Here is a 20,787-nt window from a genome sequence, read left to right on the forward strand (position 1 = left end):
CCCAGAAGGGAGAACGTAACGGGAACACAGAGCAAGCGTGCGGAGGGAGCAGTACCCAGTCTTGCCAAATCCTGATCTTAACTTTTCGAGAAAAAAAAGCCCCAGAGGTCACCGTCCCTGCGGTCACCGTTTGACCACACTGCCTGACTGGACGCATGGCAGGCTTGGTGATGAGTGGCCGAACTGCAATCAGAAGTGTTTGAGCCAAGAAAAAAGCAAATCAGTATCGTATATGAATAATGTGCGTGTGTTTGTGTGCGTGTGTTTGTGGGGGAGGAGAGGCACATGTTAAATGTGAAGGTTTCTTTTCCACGCCGGCCTTTACAGGTTCCAGCACCGTGCACACGCTGAGAACACGCTAGGCCCCTGCTGAGGGGCCGGGGGGCTCTACTCCTGTCCGAGCAAGCCCCCGATGCATTGCTCCAGGTGGAAATGTACTGAAACCCTCGCCTAGGGGCATGGACGTGGTGTGTGACATGCACACACACACACACACACACACACACACACACAGCGCACGTGCGCGAACACTCCATTAACAACTCTCCTCTAATCCTGGCTGGAGTAAGGGCTATGTTTGGCAGCAGGTATCATTAGCTTTGGCTGGACCGCATCGTAATGCAAACACACGCTTTGATGGACGGTGTGTGTACGTTTCCACGAGCTCATAAGAAAGCGGGCTTTGAGGCAGGACCCCTCCCCGCTCACGGAGACGTGAGACACAGGTTCCTTATGCAAGCGGGAGATCTCAACAGCAGCTTTGAATTGGAGATTAATGCTAACCTTAAATAAAGCCTGGCCCCCTGCGAGGGGCTCTCACGGCTCCCGTCCCGGGTCAGAGGCCAGGCGACAGGGGGCTAAAATCAGAGGCACAGATGTGACTCTCTCACTATTCTTCTTCATTCTCCCCCTCCCGCGCATTTCACTCCTGATGCATTTTTTGCGCCTTTGGACCGCTGCGCCAGAATGTGGAAAAGCTTCTGCTCGGAGATCCTGCCACCTCCTCCGCTGCGAGTGTTTGCGTGTGCGGGGAGGGGTGCGTTGGCGCACGCCCCCTCCTTCCTCATACCGACGGGTGGGACAATCACGCATTCTCCTTCACCTCCGAATGAACTCACGGCACAGCCCAGACAGAGAGAGAGGGACCTGCAGTAAGAGCGCTTAACGTATTGGCTCCCAGCACTTCTGCGGTTATATCTCCCTGCTCCATATGCAGTGGATGGATAATGCGAACACCGCGAAAGCACAAACGTCATGAAAACTGAAACAACAGGGAACCACGAGTATCAGAAACACGTACATGAGTCCCGTCGTGTAAATAGCCGTTAAACGCCGGTTTATGCCGTGCTCCTCATATGACCGACATGTTGGCTTAAAATGTTTCCTTGTTTGTTTGTTTGTCTCAGCTGGGGTCAGAGTGGACAGCACCAGGGGAATTTACCAAGTTCAGATCTCAGGTTTCCAAGTCTGTCCAGTAAGTATGCATGCACAGATGCGCACACACGCACACGCACACACGCGCGCGCACACACACGCACGCACGCACGCACACACACACACACACACACACACACAAAAACACACACACACACACTGAGTAATTAGATCCTTCCAAGATCATGTATATTCAAATTAGACTATTATGCTAATGGCATTAATTACACTTAACTTGTAAAAACTAGCCGAAAGATGAACACAACCACAACCCTCCTCATAAATCTTCTTGCGTGTGGTCCTACTAAAAAACTCACCAGACCAGCAGGGGTTCTGAGCCAAACAGCGCCCGTACATGCTGGTGCACGATTGCTCTCAGCAGAACACCTGTGAGATCTGCTGCTGCACCGCCGGGCTCGGCCCACGACATTAGCCATCGGTCGGGCGATCAGAGAAGATGGACTTCCTTTGTGTGACACGGCTCCACGTTTAATCACACCCTGCTGGAAGCTGGGTAATGACAGGCAGAACTGTGCCTGCAAGTACCTGCAAGGAATTCATTAAGTCGCCTTTGCGTAATGGTGGACCCTCTTTATGTTGCAGCATTTGTCTGTTTGTTAATTTTCTGTATCTTATAATGCTGCATCAGGGACACCGCTCAGACTGCTCAAACGGACGGAATATTACTATTACAGAACGTACAAAAATGTGTCAGTTACCTAACAAGCAGATGTTTGACGTTGTAAGTCAGGAAGTCGGAAGGCTCCCTCAACCTTGCCGTAAAGGCCAGCTGGCGATCGCGCCCTAACAACCGCTGATTTCAGCACGGCTGCTGTTGTAAGTAAATCTGGGCGTCCGTCGGCGAGGCGTTAACGGGGATGGTGCGCTCGCTGCCCTCGGGCCGGGGTCACGGAAAGCAGCGCCTCGCGCGAACCAGTCACCACCCTGTTCTGCTGACTCCTGGTGCGGAGGAGCGGAGGAGCGGAGGAGCAGGGGCCTGGAGAGCCAGCCGGATCGTCCAGCCCGTTCACCTCCCCCCCGTTAAAGGATGACCAGTGTAATGCTGGTGATGCGCGGGTGGCAGAGCTGCGTGGGGTCCACGGCCGATACTGCCACCAGCACAATTTTCTTTATTGTCACTGGTGTCTTACTGGTAAGCCAGGATTTATGTCAGCACAGCGTTGCCAGCATTAGAAAATCCCCTTCCAGCACTCAGGTAAATGTCACGTTCTTCCCCATGAGAGTTGTGTTCACCCCTGCTCTACACACACGCACACACACACACACACACACACACACACACACACATATTTTGGGTTTTATATATTTCATGATATAGGAATCATGCATACACATGGGTAATTCTCCTACATTGTCATGACCTTTTTGTCGTGAAAACAGACACATGCATGCACACACACACACACACACACACACACATATAAGCATACATTTGGTTTGTGTGCATTATTCAGTGTGTTTATTCTCTGATAAGCATCCCCCAGGCTGGACTGTGCTTCTAGAGTGCAGTACAACAGCTCTGATCCCAGCTGAGCTCTGGAGAGGGAGCGCGTGTGTGTGGGAGCGTCGAACCCCCACCGCTCCATCACACAGCCCCTCGGTGCTGTACCTCATTCCCTACACGCTGTTTTGAAGTGGCAGGAAACGGACTCAGACTTCGGAGTGAATTTGGTATCACAGAATTCAGCGTCATGAGTTAAAGGCGAATATGTGAACAATAGCTATATCAAAACAAACATGGCCGCAGCCCACCTGACCACAGGTGTTAGTAACACATGACCATAGGTCAGCATCTGGCTGCCATCGAGGACAAGCCGGCGCACTGCTCCTACACGATGCGTTGGCTTTGTCCAGTGTCGGATGACCGATCTGTCAGCGCAGTGCGGGGCGACGCCATCAGCCGTGAGCCGGAGCTCCACGAGGAACGGTAAAGAGATCAGACCGGGCACTGCGTCCCACTGCTGAGCTGACAAAGGACGTAAAAACAGCGAGAGAGGGAGAGATGATGAAGAGAATGCGGTATACGTGTGTGTGTGTGTGTGTGTGTGTGTGTGTGTGTGTGTGTGTGTGTGTGTGTGTGTGTGTGTGCGTGTGCGTGTGCGTGTGTGTATGAGGGAGAAAGAGAGTAACAGCCTCTCCTTCAGCAGAGAAAGTCCCAGGCTTGGTCATTTAAGAGGACTTTCCTCTACGCCGGTTCAGTCCGTTCCATTAGACCTGCCGCCTTCTCAAAGCTCCTCAAGTCTGTCGGCCCGCAGCCGAGCCGAGTGTGCTGAACCATCCCTCTTCTGGTCCCAGCAGTTTGCCACTCGGTCCACACACGCCATGTCCTCCGGTCTCACCTCTGCCGAAAGCGAACGAGAGAACACTCTTAACTCGCCTTTATCTGTCTCCAGCCACCACTCGCTTTCCAATTTAGTTAATTACTTGTTTCGTCTTATGACGGTCCTTATCTGAATCATATCTGGAGAGAAACTTCAGCTTTAGGGTTTTTTTCCTTCCCTTCTTGCCTTTCTCACTATTAAAAGAGCAGTGATGTCCTCTGGCAGAGTAATAACTGTAATCCTGATGGAGGTTTCTGGGGGAAAAAAACCTTGTTCCCACACAACCAGTCGTTCTCTCCCCAGTCCTGTTATTTAATCCATCCAGAGGCGCATTTATATCAGAGCGCTACACTCCACGAGCTCGGCGCTCCTCTGGGCATTTTAGCTGCAGTTTTTTTTCCTGGCTTTTTTTTGGGGGTTTTTTTTGGCAAAGCCCAGAGTGAGCAGACCAAGCACTTAGAAAAAAAGGATGGAGCTCCAGCGTCGTCTCCTCAGAGGCTTCTACAGATGAAGAAGCTTCATAAGTGGGGAGGGTGCGTGGGGGGGTAATCTGGAGAGTGGACGAGCAGCTTAGCAACTAGCGCAGTCCTCATCGAGCCTCTTAACCGTCCATTAGGTCCAAAATGAGGTCCCGCTGATGTCTCCCGCCGATGCGTCTCGCTGAAGTGTCCCGCGGTGTGTCTGGAGGTCCGGGCATGCGACACTCCTCACACTGCTGGCAACGTTACTGCTGATGACAGACTCTGATCATCACGCCATTCCCGTTGGTAGGCAAAGTCTAGCAAGGCACACGTCTAGTTCAGCGTTTCAGCACGGAAGGTGACTCACCAGAGATGCATTGCCACCAGGCTTGAGCTACATGCCTTTTAATGATACCGCACTTCTGTAAGTCATATGGCACTGAGCATCAAGTTGGCATTGCATTCTAGCCCACTTTAAGGTTTTGTAGAATTGGACTTAACTAAATTCATTTTATATATATATATATATATATATATATATATATATATATATATATATATATATATATATATATATCTCACATAATTTTGTATTATTCAAGTTAAATTGTTCTCTCATGCATATTGACCTAGAAAAAAGTACATTCTGACTTAAGCCTGTTTGCTGTGAATTGGCCTCGTAATATAACTGGTATTCCGAGCTGTGCTAGCCCTAATGAATCAGCGCGGTAATTACTAGTGAACGCATTGTAGGTAATGGAAAGGCTGAAGACCCCCACCCCACACACACACACACACCCACAGCCGTGCCGGAAACAACCCAGGACGAGCTGGAGAGGCGGAAAGGCAGGAGAGGCCAGCTGAAGCGACAGAAAGAGTGAAGAGGGGAGAACATTAGGAGAGAAGAGGAGAATTATGGGGGATGAAGGGAGCTGGATGAGCTGAAGCTGGGGCACGGGGCCAGTTTGGACAGTGGACGAAACGCTGAGAACTGTGTTTGAACAGCCAGCGCAAATGCGCGTGTGTATGGCAGCCGGACCGCTGCTGTGGTGGGGTGCTGGAACATGGACCCCCCCCTGGACTTTGTGCTGCCCAGACATGTGGTGCTCCTCTTTCATACCACTGGCGCTTTGTGAATTATTGAAGCCCAAGGGAAAGTACACACAAAATTAAACAATTCAATTAAATTTGATCAAATTTGATATAATTGACCAATAAGTATGATATATTTATAACTCTAAATACTGAATACGATCTAAAAAGTTATATAACTTTAAAATACACAAATGTAAAATAATCCAGGGATAAAGTAAACAAATGTCTCTGACAGGACCTGCACTGTAGAAGACATGTTTTGAATGTAAAGGTTTCCTTTACGTTTTATGGCAGACAGGGTATATTTGAACTGTTTTCCTGGAGAATAGTAGGTGTTTCTTTGTCTTTCGGTTTTTTAGCACGAATCGTGCAATGCTTTAGTGCTTTATTTTCCAGCGTCGCCCCAGAGTGCAGTATAACAGGACTGAGTCTCAGACACATCCGTCTGCTTGTGGATGACCTCACAGCCATGCAGTAATTAGAGGGAATACTGAAGACAGAGTCTGCAATTAGGCAGACAATTAAGGGCTTGTCCCTGTTCCCTGCAGCTCTCTCTCTCTCTCTCTCTCTCTCTCTCTCTCTCTCTCTCTCTCTCTCTCTCTCTCTCTCTCTCGCTCTCTCTCTCTCTCTCTCTGATGGCAGGGAGAAGCAGGATTACACACACTGGCATGTCTTTCCATCTCCCCCTTTCCTCGGGTATGGTGTTGAACTCTGCTGGGAGTGGCTCTGAGACCTTTTGTATTCATCGTGTCACCAAATACTGGGGCGTGGAGCTGCTGTGCATGCGGTCACACGCCTCTGTTCTACAGCCACCGCCGCGTCACGTGTCCAGGATTCGGGGTGGCCGCCCCTCCTATGTCTACTTCTTTTACCTGCTTGCTGTCTTTCTTGTATGGCTTGGTATCCCCATACTTTGCGTAGTCCGCTTCTTTGTTCCGAAACAGCTCTGTCTCACTCGTCCGCTTTCTCGTTCTCTCTCTCGCTGCATGTCACAAGCACTAAAGACTATTGTGTGCACGTGAGTGAGGGAAAGCAAGGGAAGTGTGTTTTCATTACGCGTTCATCTGCTAACTGCCGCTGCTTCTTTAAGCACTCAGCAAAAAAAACAAAAAAAACAAACAAAAACATTTCTTGTCTTGCTTGAACAGCTCTATTTGCAATTTGTGTGTGTGAGTTCATGTGCCGGTGTGTTGCAACAGCCAAACGCGTGCTGCGCCTTTAAGACAAGGCGCGTTTGCGTGCAGTGACGTCACCGCTGACCTGGGCAGACGCCGTTGTCGCAGCTCCTAAAAGCTCATTAGTTAGTCGGTACGTTTATTGTACGTTTCATAGAATTCCGCCCCTGCGCTTCCTACGGCGTGTCATTAATGTTTGAATGGAACATCAGGAGCCATGAGACCTGGCTTTGTGAGGTCCCTGGGGGAAACAGGCCATGTGGAGTGCCAACAACAGCCACTGTGTTATGGCCATGTACCCTTCGATAATGCCAGTCCTCTCTGTGCCCCCGAAGGACCCCTAACGCTCCTACTCTTGGGTAAAAGTGTTACAGCGCACACACCCTGTGTGAACGTGTGTGTGTTTAGATTTCGTGTCATATTAAAGCACCTGCAAATTACAAAACAGTAACGTGAAGCAAAACCTTAAGCAAAAGCTCTCCCTGTTTAACGAGATGATAAGCGCCAGCGGGGAGGCCGGGAGCGGCGCAGGGCAGCGGGACGCCAGCGGAGCTCGGCGGAGCAGGCGCTGGGTGCAGGAGGAGTCTAGCTCACTAGCTCAGGCCTGCCTGCATACAAGGCTCCTCCACTCCCTTATCCTGTGGTCCGGGGTCAGCTGTGTCCCCCGTGCACACCACGTCTCATTTCTGTCTGTCCCCTGCTTCCCTTTTCTCTCCTTCTCCTGTTCGGTTTTCTCGTCTGATGAGTTTCTGTACTTCAGAGCCAAGACTGAGCAAGGTCTGCAGCTAACCCTGCTTTTCCTGGATCACGCTCTCCTTCTCGCTCAGACAAATATATACACATACACACACACACACAAACAAGACATGCTCGATTCATGTTCACATCCGCACTAATTATTCATTTCATGCATTGGCCTCCCTCATACATATGTATGAACAAATTTACTCTTTAGAAGCCTCCCGTTGTAAATATCATCTCTCAAATTAACAGGGTGCAAAGAAACCAAATAAAATCATTAGCCTATGCAAATAGGGGGAGGAGCTTTGCTCCAGACCTTGGCAAGGCCTCGCGACTCACTCTCTTGCTGCTGAAATAGAGCAGCCTGTTTGCACCATGTGACGTGAGAGAACCTGCTGCCAAGTGTGTCTGTAATGGCACTCAGGGAAGCCTAACAGAGTCTGATGCTGAATATCACACAGCAGATGTGGGTCAGTTTGATGGAATGGGGTTCTGATTAGATGGGTGCTTGGAGTAAAGTGGGTGGGGCTTTCTGACAAGAGCAGAGGGACTCATTCACATGTAAATGTATCCACAGCTTTAGTATGGCATTGCTTGTTTATCTTCATTATGGAACTGTTTAAATTTGTTATGGCATTGTTTGTTTATCTTTATTATGGAACTGTATCTTTGTTATGGCATTGTTTGTTTATCTTTATTATGGAACTGTTTATCTTTGTTATGGCATGGTTTGTTTATCTTTATTATGAAATTGTTTATCTTTATTATAGCACTGTTAGTCTTTATTATTTTTATTATGGTATTGTTTATCTTTATTATGGCATTGTTTAACATATTAATATATTATGGCTTTTGAGCAATGCCAAACAGAAAATGTGTGTGCATGTATGCACATAATGTAGTACTTGTATTGTGTCTGTATATAATTTTTAAATATTATATTAACACTGCTTTGCTTGGCATATATGAATATATGAATCAAACGCAAACAGATGTGTTTGAACAGAGCTCTTCTGTGGACATAAATGGAAAATCAGGCTGATTCAAATGTTTTCTTTCTCTTGTCTCCGCTCAGTCTTATTGCCTCCAGAAGATACTACTTTGAGGTTCTCCACAAGCAAGATGACAAGGGATCCGACCACGTGGAGGTTGGGGTGAGTCCCGGTCTCTGGGGTGAATGCTGCCATGTAGCCCCGTTTCCCGTCGGCGTGCTGTTTGTGCTGAGCCTCTAGAGTCCGAGAAATCTAATACCTTCGTACGAGACAGCGGTTTGGAGATAAAGGAAGGACAGTTGGGGGTTTTCAGTCTGCAGTGAGATCTCGAACATTTGGACCCTGAAGCGGACGTACGTTCTGACTCACAGATCACTCCCTTCACACGTACGACACCAGTGTGGACCTGCAAGTGTGAAGGTAAAGGACTGATTCTCGTACCAGCAGTCCAGCACTGAAGTGAGACTGGACAGACTTTCAGCTGTTCTCCGCCAGGTTCAGAATGAAAACTTTTCAAAGCCTAACATTCAGCCTCTCAGCACTTACCGGTATTACACGTTTTAATCAATCTTGGTCTTATTCTGACAGTGTTTTGTCTTATTATGTTTTTATTATGTCTATTAGCGGTATTTACAGCACTCTGGCCTTTCACAGATACACATGATGCTCATAACTGCTGTAATGTGTCTCACGTCCTCTAACTGTATCTGCGTTTCCAGTCAGTTGTTGTAAAAAGCCATGTGTGCAGAAACAGGAGCGCAAATCAGCTAGCCGGCGTTAGCCATTGACATCAGAGCTGAGTGACAAATCCCACAGCGTGAGACCTCTGTGGCTTCAGCTCACGGCGATGGTGGGATTTAGAGCCCCACCCCCCAGCCCCACCACTGTGTTTATCTCTTCCATGAATGAATTAGTGAAACTCACTCTGACAGGGAGGAAGCACGTAAAGAGGCACCAACATTCCGCTGCTCCGGGCTTGTTGGGCTGCGGAGACCAGTGCGGAGGGAAGTCGCATTCCGTCTTTGCCTTTTGACTCCCTCCTCTCTCGATCGTGCGGCACGCGGGGTGCTAGCTGTTGCTTTCCTAGCGAAAGACCAGAAGCAGTGGTCACTCACCCGTAATCACGCCCCATTTTGCATAGCAAAACTCCCACATAGTCCTGTTGCATGTGTGTTTGTGTTTGTTTGGATGTGTGTATGGATATGTGTGTTGGTGTGTGTCAAACTGCATAGGAAAGTGAAGCGAGAATGAGGCAGGGAGCTTGTGGTTGAATACATGCACTACTAATGATCTGTTTCATTGGTCTAACCAGTGTAGCTTTCCAGAACATTCCAAATTAGCTCCCTGGTTCACAGCCGACAGTGCACCAACACACCCGTTCGGTGTGTGTATGTTGAGAAGACCGCGTCTGCTTTTACAGCCCGTTAAGCCTAGCCTCGACTCTTTTATGTTTCTTCGTTGGTTCGTCTTTTCCCTCTACGTTTGTGTTTAGTTTTTTGGTCTAATTATTTACCCGCACACTTGTTTATTTGCTAATCAGCCCTGGTTGATTGGCCCACTGCTACGGGCAGGAGACGGAAAATCGTTCAGACCGGATGCACTCTTCAAGGGCTCGGCGGACAAAGCTAGAGAAAAATGTCAGGATGCTGAGAGGAATTCATTTGATCCCGTTAGCGTCCGAACGTAATGGCCGTGGTCATGCTTTAAAAAAAAAACAACTGCAAGGACACAGTCCACAGCACACAGGCATAAAGACACAGAGGCCGGGGGGAGGGGACCAGAAGAGAGAGACAGAGAGTGGACGAGAGAGAGACAGAGTCCAAGACAGTGGAAGGGACACTGATACAGTGCAAATGAGAGTCAGGACAGTGTGTCGAAATTACTCAGCAATGCCAGGATGGAAATTGCAAATATATATATATATTGTCTGCAAATATATATGTCTTTACTAACATGCATCTGAAATGCATCATCTTTGGCCAAACGGAAGAGAAAATGTCTAAACACTGTCCAGGTGGCATTCCATTCTGCTGTCCCAGACATCCCCTCTAGATTAATCTCTGGACATGTTATGATGTCATGGATGGAGGACAGGCTTTGTCTGGCTCCCATGGCAACACATCACTATTTAACTGGGTTCCGATTGGTGGAACGGTGTGAAGTCGAGGGCCAGGACAAAGGCCGTATTCGGCCTGGAGATTTTGCCGGAGGAGAGGGGGACAGGTGGGTTGTGAGGGAGCTGGGAAGGAATTCCGCTCTCCCGGCTGCGCCGGAGCCGAGTGGCATTCCCTCACGATTAACCGGCGGGCGGAAGAAAGGAGAAAGCCGGCCACCCGTGGGACCTGGACCCACTCCGAGCGTTCCGCGCTTCCCTCGCGATTGGTTGCTCCCAAACGAAACGGCACGGCTACCCGGGCGCCCGCAGCGCATTAGTCAACATGGAAGGCTGCTGTCGGGTTCCTCAGCGACGAGCGCAGTGTGATGAAATACAGCTGCTAACCCTCCCCGTTTAACTTACCCTGGTGCTACATTTGATCATTTTCCTCTATTGATTATTTGGCCCTTTGTGTAGAAGGTTCCAGGCCAGAGATGTTGTTCCTGTATATGTCCCACACAGACCAAATGTCATCACAGTCCTGAGACTCGGTACAAAGATCATAGTCATGGTTATAATTACACACACACACACACACTTTAGCCTTTCTTGGCCTTTTGGAACAGTTGTACTTGTCTGTTGTGTAAAGGCTGCTCTGATTATGGCTTCCTTCATTGAATGAAACACCCACATTTGTCACTGAGGAAAAGCTTTTAAGTGCTAATGGATTTCATCAGTACACTTCACTAATGTGCAGAAGCTCTGTTTAACGTGAAGATGAAGAGAAAGAGAGAGACAGATGGAGCGAGAGACAGGAAGAAAGAGTGAAAGAAAGTGACAGAACCTAAGGAGACTTATATGTTTCTAAAAATGTGTGTGTGCGCGCGCCTGTTCAGTCTTTTACAGTACACAGTGCCGTCGCTCTTTAGTTATCACACACAAGGCTGTTACTTTAATGAAACAAACTTTTAATCTGTTTGGAAATCCAGGGATCTTTCAGCTTAAGATCCATAGAAGAAGCATTTGAAGCCAATGCTTTAGGTACTTCCTCCCAGACTGGGCCCCGCAATGCAGCGGCCCCACACCTGTACCCTCCCGGTGGGACAGGCGGCACGTGGCGGATCTGCCTCCGTCGTGCAGGCTGCCCCCGCTTCACCTCTGCCTGCCCCAGAGAGAGGGCAGACGTCGATCCTGCGCCAACGCCGGGCTGCGTTGGTCCGAGAGGGTCTGCGCAATGAATGGAACAGGCTGGACGGCAGGCGAGGGAATTGTCTGTCTTTATGAAAATGACGGTTCGCTCTCGGCCCTTGTGGGGTTATAAAAGTGTGTGTTTAAGCTTCCGCTTGTTTGTGTGTGTGTGTGTTTGTGTGTGTGTGCGTACGGCACACGTGTGCTTCCGTTCTGGTTTCTCACCATGGAGAATGTCCTGTCTCCCCTTATTAGCATGAGAATAATGAGAAGTGACGTAGTAATTGCTGAATGTCTTTAAAAGACTTGTAGCCTGCCGGTCGCTTCGTGAGCATGTGTTGCCGGAGACCTGGGCGCACGTGTGTGTATGCAGTTTTGGGGGTGCAGGAGTTTATGCAGCGCTTGTCTTTGCTACGAGAAGGTCAGCACACGTCCTGTACGGACGCGTGCGTGCGTATGTACGTGTGTGTGTGCGTGCGTGTGTGTGTTTGTGTGTGTGTGTGCGTGTGTATGTGTGTGTGTGTGCGCGTGTGCGTGCGTGTGTGTGTGTGTGTGTGCGCGTGTTTGTGTGTGTGTGCGCGCGTGTGTGTGCGTGTGTATGCGTGTGTGTGTGTGCGTGCGTCCGTGTGTGTTTGTGTGCGTGCGTGTGTATGTGTGTGTATGTATGTGTGTGCGTGCGTGCGTGTGTGTGTGCATGTGTATGTATGTATGTGTGTGCATGTGTGTGTGTGTGTGTGTGCGTGCGTGTGTGTGTGTGTGCGTGCGTGCGTGCGTGCGTGTGTGCGTGCGTGCGTGTGTGCGTGCGTGTGTATGTGTGTGTGTATGTATGTGTGTGCATGTGTGTGTGTGTGCGTGCGTGCGTGCGTGTGTGTGTGTATGTATGTGCGTGCGTGCGTGCGTGTGTGTATGTATGTATGTGCGTGCGTGTGTGTGTGTGTGTGCGTGCGTGTGTGTGTGTGTGTATGTATGTGCGTGCGTGCATGTGTGTGTGTGTGTGTGTGTGTGTGTATGTATGTGTGTGCGTGTGTGCGTGCGTGCGTGTGTGTGTGTATGGTACGGGCGACCTGGCACGGTGCATGTAGGCCGGTGTATGTCTTTTGTCTGCTCTTCCCTCTTTTTGTTTCAGCCAGTCAGGCTCCAGGCATCGATTTGCCAGGCCTTCTCACCCTTGAATCAATAGCGCACACACCTGATGTGAAGGCCACACTCCTCTTTTCATGTGTTGAGGAAAAGTTATTTTCTCCTGTCTTCCCTTCTTGCTATCTCTCTCTGTATCTCTCTCTCTCTCTCTCTCTCTCTCTCTCTCTCACTTTTACCCTCTGTTTGTCTTCTCTCAACCACAGTGGCGCCCTTTTCTGCCAGGCTTGAAATATGAGGTCATCGATTCTGCCTACATCTCGCTGTACACAGGTAAACCCCTCCTGCGCTCACTCTTTCTCTCTCTCTCTCTCTCTCTCTCTCTCTCTCTCCCCCCCTCTCTCTCTCTCTCTCTCTCCCTCTTCCTCCTCCACCATGCTCACTCCAGCACCAAGCCGCTTGATTGGTCGTTGGGCCATTTCCCTCGCATCACTCCGTGCTGAATGTGATTCGTTAAGATGTTCTGGCACGTTCCACAGTTCGAATGACCCCCCCCCCCCCACACACACACACACACACACACACAGGAGCAGAGATTCCCATTCACAGGTGAGAGACAGGCATCAGAAGTCTCACCGGCTGGGGCGAGTGCCGTCGTGCATGTTTGCAGCGTGGCCACATGCACGTCTTGTGCGTGGTGGAACCACACACTGCTACCAGATGCAGCGCAGTAAGCCCTCCTGCTTAGCGTTTATATTTTCGAAAGCAGATCTTATCAGACCATGTCTTATCTGTCCTTCATGGTGTCGCCATGGGAATGAAGCTACTGACTACTACAGATTAAATGACCCTTTTTTCCTCTCTTTTTTTTTTTTCTTATTTTTGCTGATAAACATGAATTAGACTCCAAATATTGTAAAGATGTGAAATGATTTAAGCTGTCAGTTTTTATGGTTCCATCTGTGTTTGCACATCAGTTCCTCATTGTTGTTTCATGGATTTGAGAGAAAGGGATTGTGGGCATTGGTTGCTTAGCAACCACTGCTAGCAGAGGCTCAAGTTTCCCACACTTAACCCTTTCTTCTCTGGACGCAAACAGCACTTGTTGTGCTTTAAAAATGCATGCTACTTTCCCATTCACAGATGGTCCCCTGACCAAAAAGGCTTTGTGACTTTGAACCCAGGACTCAGAGTAACGTGTCTGGAGTAACCTGTCTAGACTAACATGTCTAGAGTAACGTATCTGGAGTCACATGTCTAGAGTAATGTGTCTGGAGTAACGTGTCTAGATTGTCAACTATTTCCTGCCTAGTGATCTCTGTCTAGATTCCTATCTAGGCATATTTAAGAAGAGGGTTAAGACTTATCTGTTTAGAATAGCCTTTAATTAAAACCCTGTAAATTACTTCTGGACCTTATTTTCTGTTATTTTAGTTTTTATTTCTAGCTTATTTATTTATCTTTTATTTTCATTTATTTGATTTCATTGTATTCCTGCTATATTCTTATGCTATATAAAAATAATCGTAGTAAGCTCAGGCTGACACTTGCTACTAGCCTGGGAGGTTGAGGACTAACACTTGTCTCCTGCATGAAACATTGCCACCCACTGCCTGTTGCTGATAAATACAGCACTCCTTGGAGTAGAGTGCTAACTGCTAACCCCTTCACTGCGCTAGCGTCACAGAGACCGGTACGGTCCATTCGGGTCGTCCTTCCCACCCAGTGAAAGCATGGCCACTTCAGACCTCAGGGCTGTTTTAGGATTTAAACTTGGGAGCCTAGGAGAAACCCCTGCTCTGCATATGCATGACATCCCTTTAGGCAGATGAGCTACATTAGCCCCCCATAGTCACATGACCTGACTTTGATTGGAGCTTGCTTTCCACATGCCAATTTCAGCGGGCGCTTACAGCTGTATCCCACATGGTAAACGCCACGGAAACCTTTTGATGGCCTTCTGAAACCCCCGTGGACTCACTGAAACTGACTTTTCCTTTAATTATACACTCCGCCTGCAATTAGACCGCAAACTGACACGCACATAAATCAGATCCCCTCAGAGCGCTCGGATCGATTACGGATGGATGGATGGATGGTTGGCTAGACACAGGGACGAACGGATACATGCATGAAGGGAGAGATGACTAGACGGATTAGATGGATGAATGGACTGATGGATGGCTATGATTAAACTCCCCTCACTTTGCTATTAAAGGTTCGATGTTAGTAGGGACCAGTCAGTCTGTCACGTTATGTTGCTTTTCTGAAGTTCTGAATGGTATCAATTGACAGTAAAGTTCAGGAATTTTCTGAAAGACGAGGCAAAGAAAGCGTAAAAACACCCCACTGCCAGGCTCGAGGTGATGGCAAGGCGGATCGAGCCTGTTTTGAAATCCCTCCACATGCCCTTTGTCAGAGTGGCACTAAATCAGCATGTGCTTCCTCCTGTCGCCCCTCCCCCCGCCTGTGTGAAAGAGGAGAGCAGCCTGAAGATGAACAGCGTGGATCACATCCCCCAGACGCTGGCCAGCCACGGGCCAATCCCGGCGGAGGGGCGGGCCGGCCGGCCGCACGGCGCCGACATGCTGAAACCTGACCCGCGCGACACCTTCTTCAGGAGTGAGCGTTCCTCCCGCCTCTCGCTGTCCCTCACCCTGTTCCTCACCCTGCCTGTGCTCAGTGTGAATGAGGTCTGACCCACACGCACACACACACACTCTCTTTCTTTGATTCCGTCTCTTTGCTTGCGCAGCGCCCATGATAGACCCTGCCCGGCTGGAGAACGTGCTGCCCCCTTGTCTCTACTCGCCCACATACGTGGTCAAAGACTTCCCCATCGCCCGCTACCAGGGCTTACAGTTTGTGAGTCTTGGACACACTCGCGCACACACACTCACACAAACAGCTAAGCTTCTACACAATTACCTTCATCGTTAACGTCATGATGAGTCACACATTAAGCAGCACACTTAATGAGATCCCTCCTGTAGCTTCCACCGCTAGCAGGACAGGCAGACTGCACTCTCTGCACATCTGTACCTCCCTTTCGAAGTATAAATCTATGGGTTTAGTTACATATGTTAACATAAGTATTTTCTCATTAAGATACAATAAGGTCACAGTTCCCATGGCATCTTGTGTTTGCGTATGCATCTGTGTACGTGCGTGTGTGTGTATGTGTCTGCAGTAGATAAATGGATGCATAAAGGGGTTGCTGTGTTAAGATTACTCTTTAAAAATGCCAGAGTCTGAAAACCAGTCCTTCACATGCCCCTGTTGCACCAGCAGAAATATACCAGCAGACCTTGAACAACGCTGCCCCCCTTTGGCCAGTATTTGTCAGTGCAGGAGAGATGGGGCGATCATTTGGGAACGAGCAGGCAAAGTTTGGGATACATTCATCTAATGTTTCATTACAGATTATAAACATAAAAATATAGCCATTTGACATAATTCCAAGGATTTCATTAAGCAATGATAGCATTATGTTATTGTTTCTTTACTAAAGTAGCCAAATTTCTGTCCACTGGACATACAATCTACATGGTATGTGTTAATTCATCACTCGGGCCCAATCCCATGTCTTATTTTTACCCCTTATTTTCAAGTGTCCTCCTTGAAATCCGCCCCTCACCCCGTGTAGGCCTCCTGCCAGACTGCTCTGATATTAGAGGAGTGGTAAAGTTCTGCGTCATATGCCTTCAAAGAAGGGAATTACAATGACAATATGTCAAAAATATGTTGCTATGTATACATCAGCAGTAACAGTGTAATGTTAGCTAGCCAGCTACCGAGACATTAGCAAACTACTAGAAATTATTTTATGCTTGGTATAAAGAAAAGAATCCTAATACATTGAAAAGATAATTCGTTCATTATCATAAATTATGTCTTTATTAGTGGAGAAAATATTTACATTTTTGGGTTTCTTTGGTCGCTTGCACATTCATTTTGCAATGATTTGTAAGGCATTCTGGGAAATGCCTCTAAACACTCCAATCGAAATGTGCCTCTGAAAACACTCCCATTTGGAGGGCTGTGTAGCCCTAACACTTGGCCACACTCCTCTTTCCCAGCAAGAATTGGGACACCCTACCCTAGGGATGCCCCACCCTTGGCCAGGACCCTAGGCATGACTGGGACTGGGACTGAGTAAAGTTCTGGCAGCACTTCTAGGGCAGTAGACGTGTGCAGTAGCTGGCATCCTTCCTGCCGGGCCCTCGTGGTTTGTCTTCTTTCCCGTTTGTTTTTATCTATTGTACTGAGAGGAAGCACACTGCTGGTGGGAAGTCTTGCAGTAATTAGTTTTGTAGTTTCTGTCCTTGATTACTTCTTTGTGCAAATCCACTATATGACCTGCCAAGTGCTGTAAATGTAATTATGGGTTCTTATTTTGTGTTTTGAATATGAATTAGTGAGCACCTCTAAATATTGTGCAGCCTCCAGTAAACGTGCTCCTTTCTCTGTTTCTCCCTTTCCCTCGTTTGCTTGCTCTCTTTCCGCAGGTGTATTTGTCCTTCGTCTACCCCAATGACTTCACGCGACTAACGCACATGGAGAGGGAGAATAAGTGTTTCTACCGCGAGTCGCCCATATATCTGGAGAAGTGAGGTCTTACACACACAGAAAGAAAAGGCAGCAAGCCTGTTTCTATAAGAAATCCTGAAGAATCCGAACCATTTAGGAAACACGCATTATGAAATATCACAGAGCCTGCATGTTTCATATTTGGACCAACGTTTGGTATGCGTCAGACTTTTGAAAATGTCGTTCCGTGCCACGCACACTTCATTGGTGTGTTCATCTGGAGTGATGATTATCTGTGACTTCTGGCTTGTCAGTGCCTGTATTTTTTTTTGATTATTACAACTCTGTTTGCCAGGTTTGGCTTTTACAAATACATGAAAATGGATGAGGAAGAAGATGACAGGCCGTTTTTCTTCCCAAACCCTGATGGTGAGAGAGTGAAAGAGCGAGAGAGCGAAAGAGAGAGAGAGTATATGTTTATATTGGAGCTGACCCGGCTCAGTGATCTAGTAACAAAATAGAGTTTATTAGGCCAGTATTTACACAAGGTGTTTCATGAGAGGATGTCATATTCGTATGAGCGTAATGGTTCTGAACTAGAGCCAGAAACTGAAGGACTGTGATTGATTTTACTACCACGTGGAGGAGAGCCATATTGTCTGGAAGGACAGTCAGAGGTCTTTTGTGGAGGGCTGCCAGTTGGAGAGGTATTTCAGTCTCTGTGGGGTCATTAACCCACCACTAAGCCTGCGGGCTTCAGAATTCATCACGCCGCTTCCTTTGGCTCATTCCTTACAGATTTTCTCGAAGAGGAGGAAGGCGTGGATCCCGAGGACGAAGCCGAGATCGTCGGCACGCCGCCATCGAGGAGGCCAATCCGGCCCAGCCAGTCCAGCTCCTCCCATAAGCCAGGCTCCATGTCAACGAGGACGGAGGTAGAGGTGGAGCAGAAGAACCCAGCCCAGAGGAGGGAACAAAGCCAAGCCTTCCGCGGGGAGGAGCCAGCAGACAGGAGGGAAGGGGTGGGGCGGAATGACCCCGATGAACAGGTCGAGCCGGTAGAGAACGCGGACTCCCCGGGTGAGAACATAAAGGGTGGGCGCGCACTCTCCTGGATCCAGACAGAGCCGGAGGGGCTGACGAGACGTGGCTGGTCGGAGGCCCACGCTCCGAAACTCAGCAGGCGCTCCCTGCTGTTCCCCCAGAAGTCCTCCCTGGTGGCACTCACCAACCGAGCCAAGCAGATCCTCACCAACTCCGCCCATGCCGGCCGCCCCGCCCCCGGCCGCGCCGGCCGGCCGAGCGCCAACAAGGAGCACAAGAAGGAGGACGAAGTGATCTACGTCACCAGGCCCCGTCCAGGCCGGGAGAAGAAGAGCCCCGTCTCACGGCAGCCTCGCGAGGTCTTCCCCGGGGTCTTTCTCTATCAGAACGGTAAAACCACCAGGCTGGTGAACCTGAGCTCTAAGCCCAGGATAAGTCAGGGCGTCTTAGGTGCATCGCAGCTGCTAGGAAGGCCCCCTCTCCGGGAAAGCAGGGCCAATTTCACCTCCGGCAGGCGGAACGCGGCTCACCAGGCTCCCAGCAGGCCGGCCGTTCCGGGCCGCACCGAGAAGGGCGGCGCACGGGAAAACGCCCCCCCCTCTGCCCGACGGCTCCCTCCCATCCCCACCCCTCCCATCCCCACCCCTCCCACCTTCGACCCCTCCCGGAGCGCGCTCCCCACCGACGCGCCCCGCGTTACCTCCTACCTGCGCACCTCCGAGATCACCGAGTCACAGCCGCGGCAGAGGGAGGCGGAGCCTGAGCGCGAGGAGGAGGGCGGCCTGTCCGAGTACAGCTACGAGGAAGCGGAGCCCCGCCCTGGCTGGACAGAGGAGGCCATCAACTGGCAGAGGACGTTCTCGGTCAACAGCATGGACTTCGAGACGCTGCGCTCCGACTGGAACGACCTGCGCTGCAACGTGTCGGGGAACCTGCAGCTGCCCGAGAGCGAGGTGGTGGACGTGCTCGCGCAGTACATGGAGAGACTCAACGAGCGGAACGGAGGGTGAGGGGCACGTGTGGGCGTGCGTCTGCTTTGCAGACGGGCGCGTCTGGGGTGCCGTGCCTGTGTGATAAGCGACGGTGGTAATGAGAATGCCGCGAAAGGTATCCCTGCGTATACCGGGTGTGAAACTCGATCAGAGAGCAGCCTCTTTTACCCAGACCCACACCGAGTGAGCCGACGCACGCGAAGCCTCTCGGGCGTTTCCTTCTCTCACTTCTCTCGTTCTCTCTCGTCTCCATCCCACAGCATCTTCACCCTCTTGCGCATCGTAAACATGGAGAAGAGGCGGGACTCGGCACGGGGGAACCGCTACCTGGTGGAGCTGGAGCTGATGGAGCGCGGGCGCAGCGTGGTGCGCCTGTCCGAGTACGTCTACCTCCTTCTGCACCACGGCCGGCTGGAGGACAGCCTGGAGGTCAGCGACGTGGCCGTGGCCTCGCCCTCTGCCGCCACGCCCGCTCCCTCGCCCCGGGCCCTGGGCGCCGGGGCTCACGCCACCCCGCAGGCGGGTACTGCCGATGCCAAGCCTCTGCTCTGCCAGCCTGTCTTGCTGCAGTGGAGGAGAGACGTCATGGTTCATTTTGTGGTGCCGGGTGAGTGCCCGCAGTGCCCATCGGACCAATCGAACACGATCTCGTAATATCACATATGACTATTGTGACACCGCGTGTCTCAAACAGCATCAATGCAAGCGATTTAAAATATACTGAATGACCTTAGAGTTTTACATTACTCAGTGCTTCTGTGCGCTTGTGCTTGGCTGGCGTCTTTACCATGGAGTAGAGGAGGATGAGCACACGTGCCACAAGTGTGTGTGGTGGTTCTGATGTGTCTCTATGCTGCCCGCAGTGAAGAACCAGGCTCGCTGGGTCCAGCAGTTCATCACCGACATGGAGTTCCTCCACCGTGAGACCAGAGATGAGAACTTCAACATCATAATTGTGGACTTCCAGAGTGATGACATGGACATAGAGCAGGCTCTGAGAGAGAGCTCTGTGCCCCGGTATAAACACACACACACACACACACACACACACACACACATCTGACTAACCAAAAGGTTAACATGACTTCTTAATAGTTTTTAAACGTTATATTGTCCTCAACTGCCCTTGCTATGTGGCTGTTGTGCAGGTACGACTATCTCAGGAGGGAAGGCAATTTTGAACGCTCGTCGGGGTTGCAAATTGGAGTGGACACTATTGAGGTAAGGAAGCACTACTGGGGACCACTAAGGAAAAGGCGCATTCAAATGAATGCAAGGGACCCGGATACTGTGAAACTGGAAGTTACTGTGTCATTAAGTCTGCTTTAATTGCCAGTATTGTGATTTTGGGAGTGATAGCTTAGCTCCCTCCCTCTCTCTCTCTCTCTCTCTCTCTCTCTCTCTCTCTGTGGGTATACATTTTGGTTTGTGTGTGTGTGAGACAGGACAGTCACAGCATTGTGTTCCTGTGTGACCTGCACATCCACTTCCCCCTGAACATCCTGGAGAGCATCAGGAAACACTGTGTGGAGGGCCGACTTGCCTTTGCCCCCATTGTCATGAGACTGGGCTGTGGGAGCTCCCCCCAAGAGCCAGATGGTAGGATACACACACACACACA

At 49.8% G+C, this 20,787-nt stretch overlaps 1 protein-coding gene across 4 annotated transcripts in view; it reads left to right on the top strand.

Annotated features, from left to right (window-relative positions):
* The window catches only part of b4galnt4a (beta-1,4-N-acetyl-galactosaminyl transferase 4a), an 81,196-nt gene that overhangs the window by 57,018 nt on the left and 3,391 nt on the right, over positions 1-20,787 (top strand). Inside the window, exons 7-19 of one of the 4 annotated variants that reach the window (XR_014123282.1) lie at positions 1,407-1,474; positions 5,975-6,028; positions 8,324-8,402; positions 12,867-12,933; positions 15,079-15,222; positions 15,356-15,465; positions 17,109-17,209; positions 17,486-17,559; positions 17,929-19,180; positions 19,427-19,773; positions 20,030-20,183; positions 20,315-20,387; positions 20,608-20,765. Coding sequence is in view for 3 of the 4 variants with exons in the window: in XM_081712853.1 (XP_081568979.1) it covers positions 1,407-1,474; positions 5,975-6,028; positions 8,324-8,402; positions 12,867-12,933; positions 15,079-15,222; positions 15,356-15,465; positions 17,109-17,209; positions 17,486-17,559; positions 17,929-19,180; positions 19,427-19,773; positions 20,030-20,183; positions 20,315-20,387; positions 20,612-20,765 (2,677 nt within the window). In the remaining variant the exon portion in view is untranslated. The remainder of the gene's footprint in view (positions 1-1,406; positions 1,475-5,974; positions 6,029-8,323; positions 8,403-12,866; positions 12,934-15,078; positions 15,223-15,355; positions 15,466-17,108; positions 17,210-17,485; positions 17,560-17,928; positions 19,181-19,426; positions 19,774-20,029; positions 20,184-20,314; positions 20,388-20,607; positions 20,766-20,787) is intronic. The other 3 variants (XM_081712853.1, XM_081712855.1, XM_027016399.3) reach the window with 3 other exon arrangements.

This window comes from Electrophorus electricus, chromosome 4 (genome assembly GCF_041902795.1).
Source record: "Electrophorus electricus isolate QZ-2024a chromosome 4, ASM4190279v1, whole genome shotgun sequence".
Classification (NCBI taxonomy): domain Eukaryota; kingdom Metazoa; phylum Chordata; class Actinopteri; order Gymnotiformes; family Gymnotidae; genus Electrophorus; species Electrophorus electricus.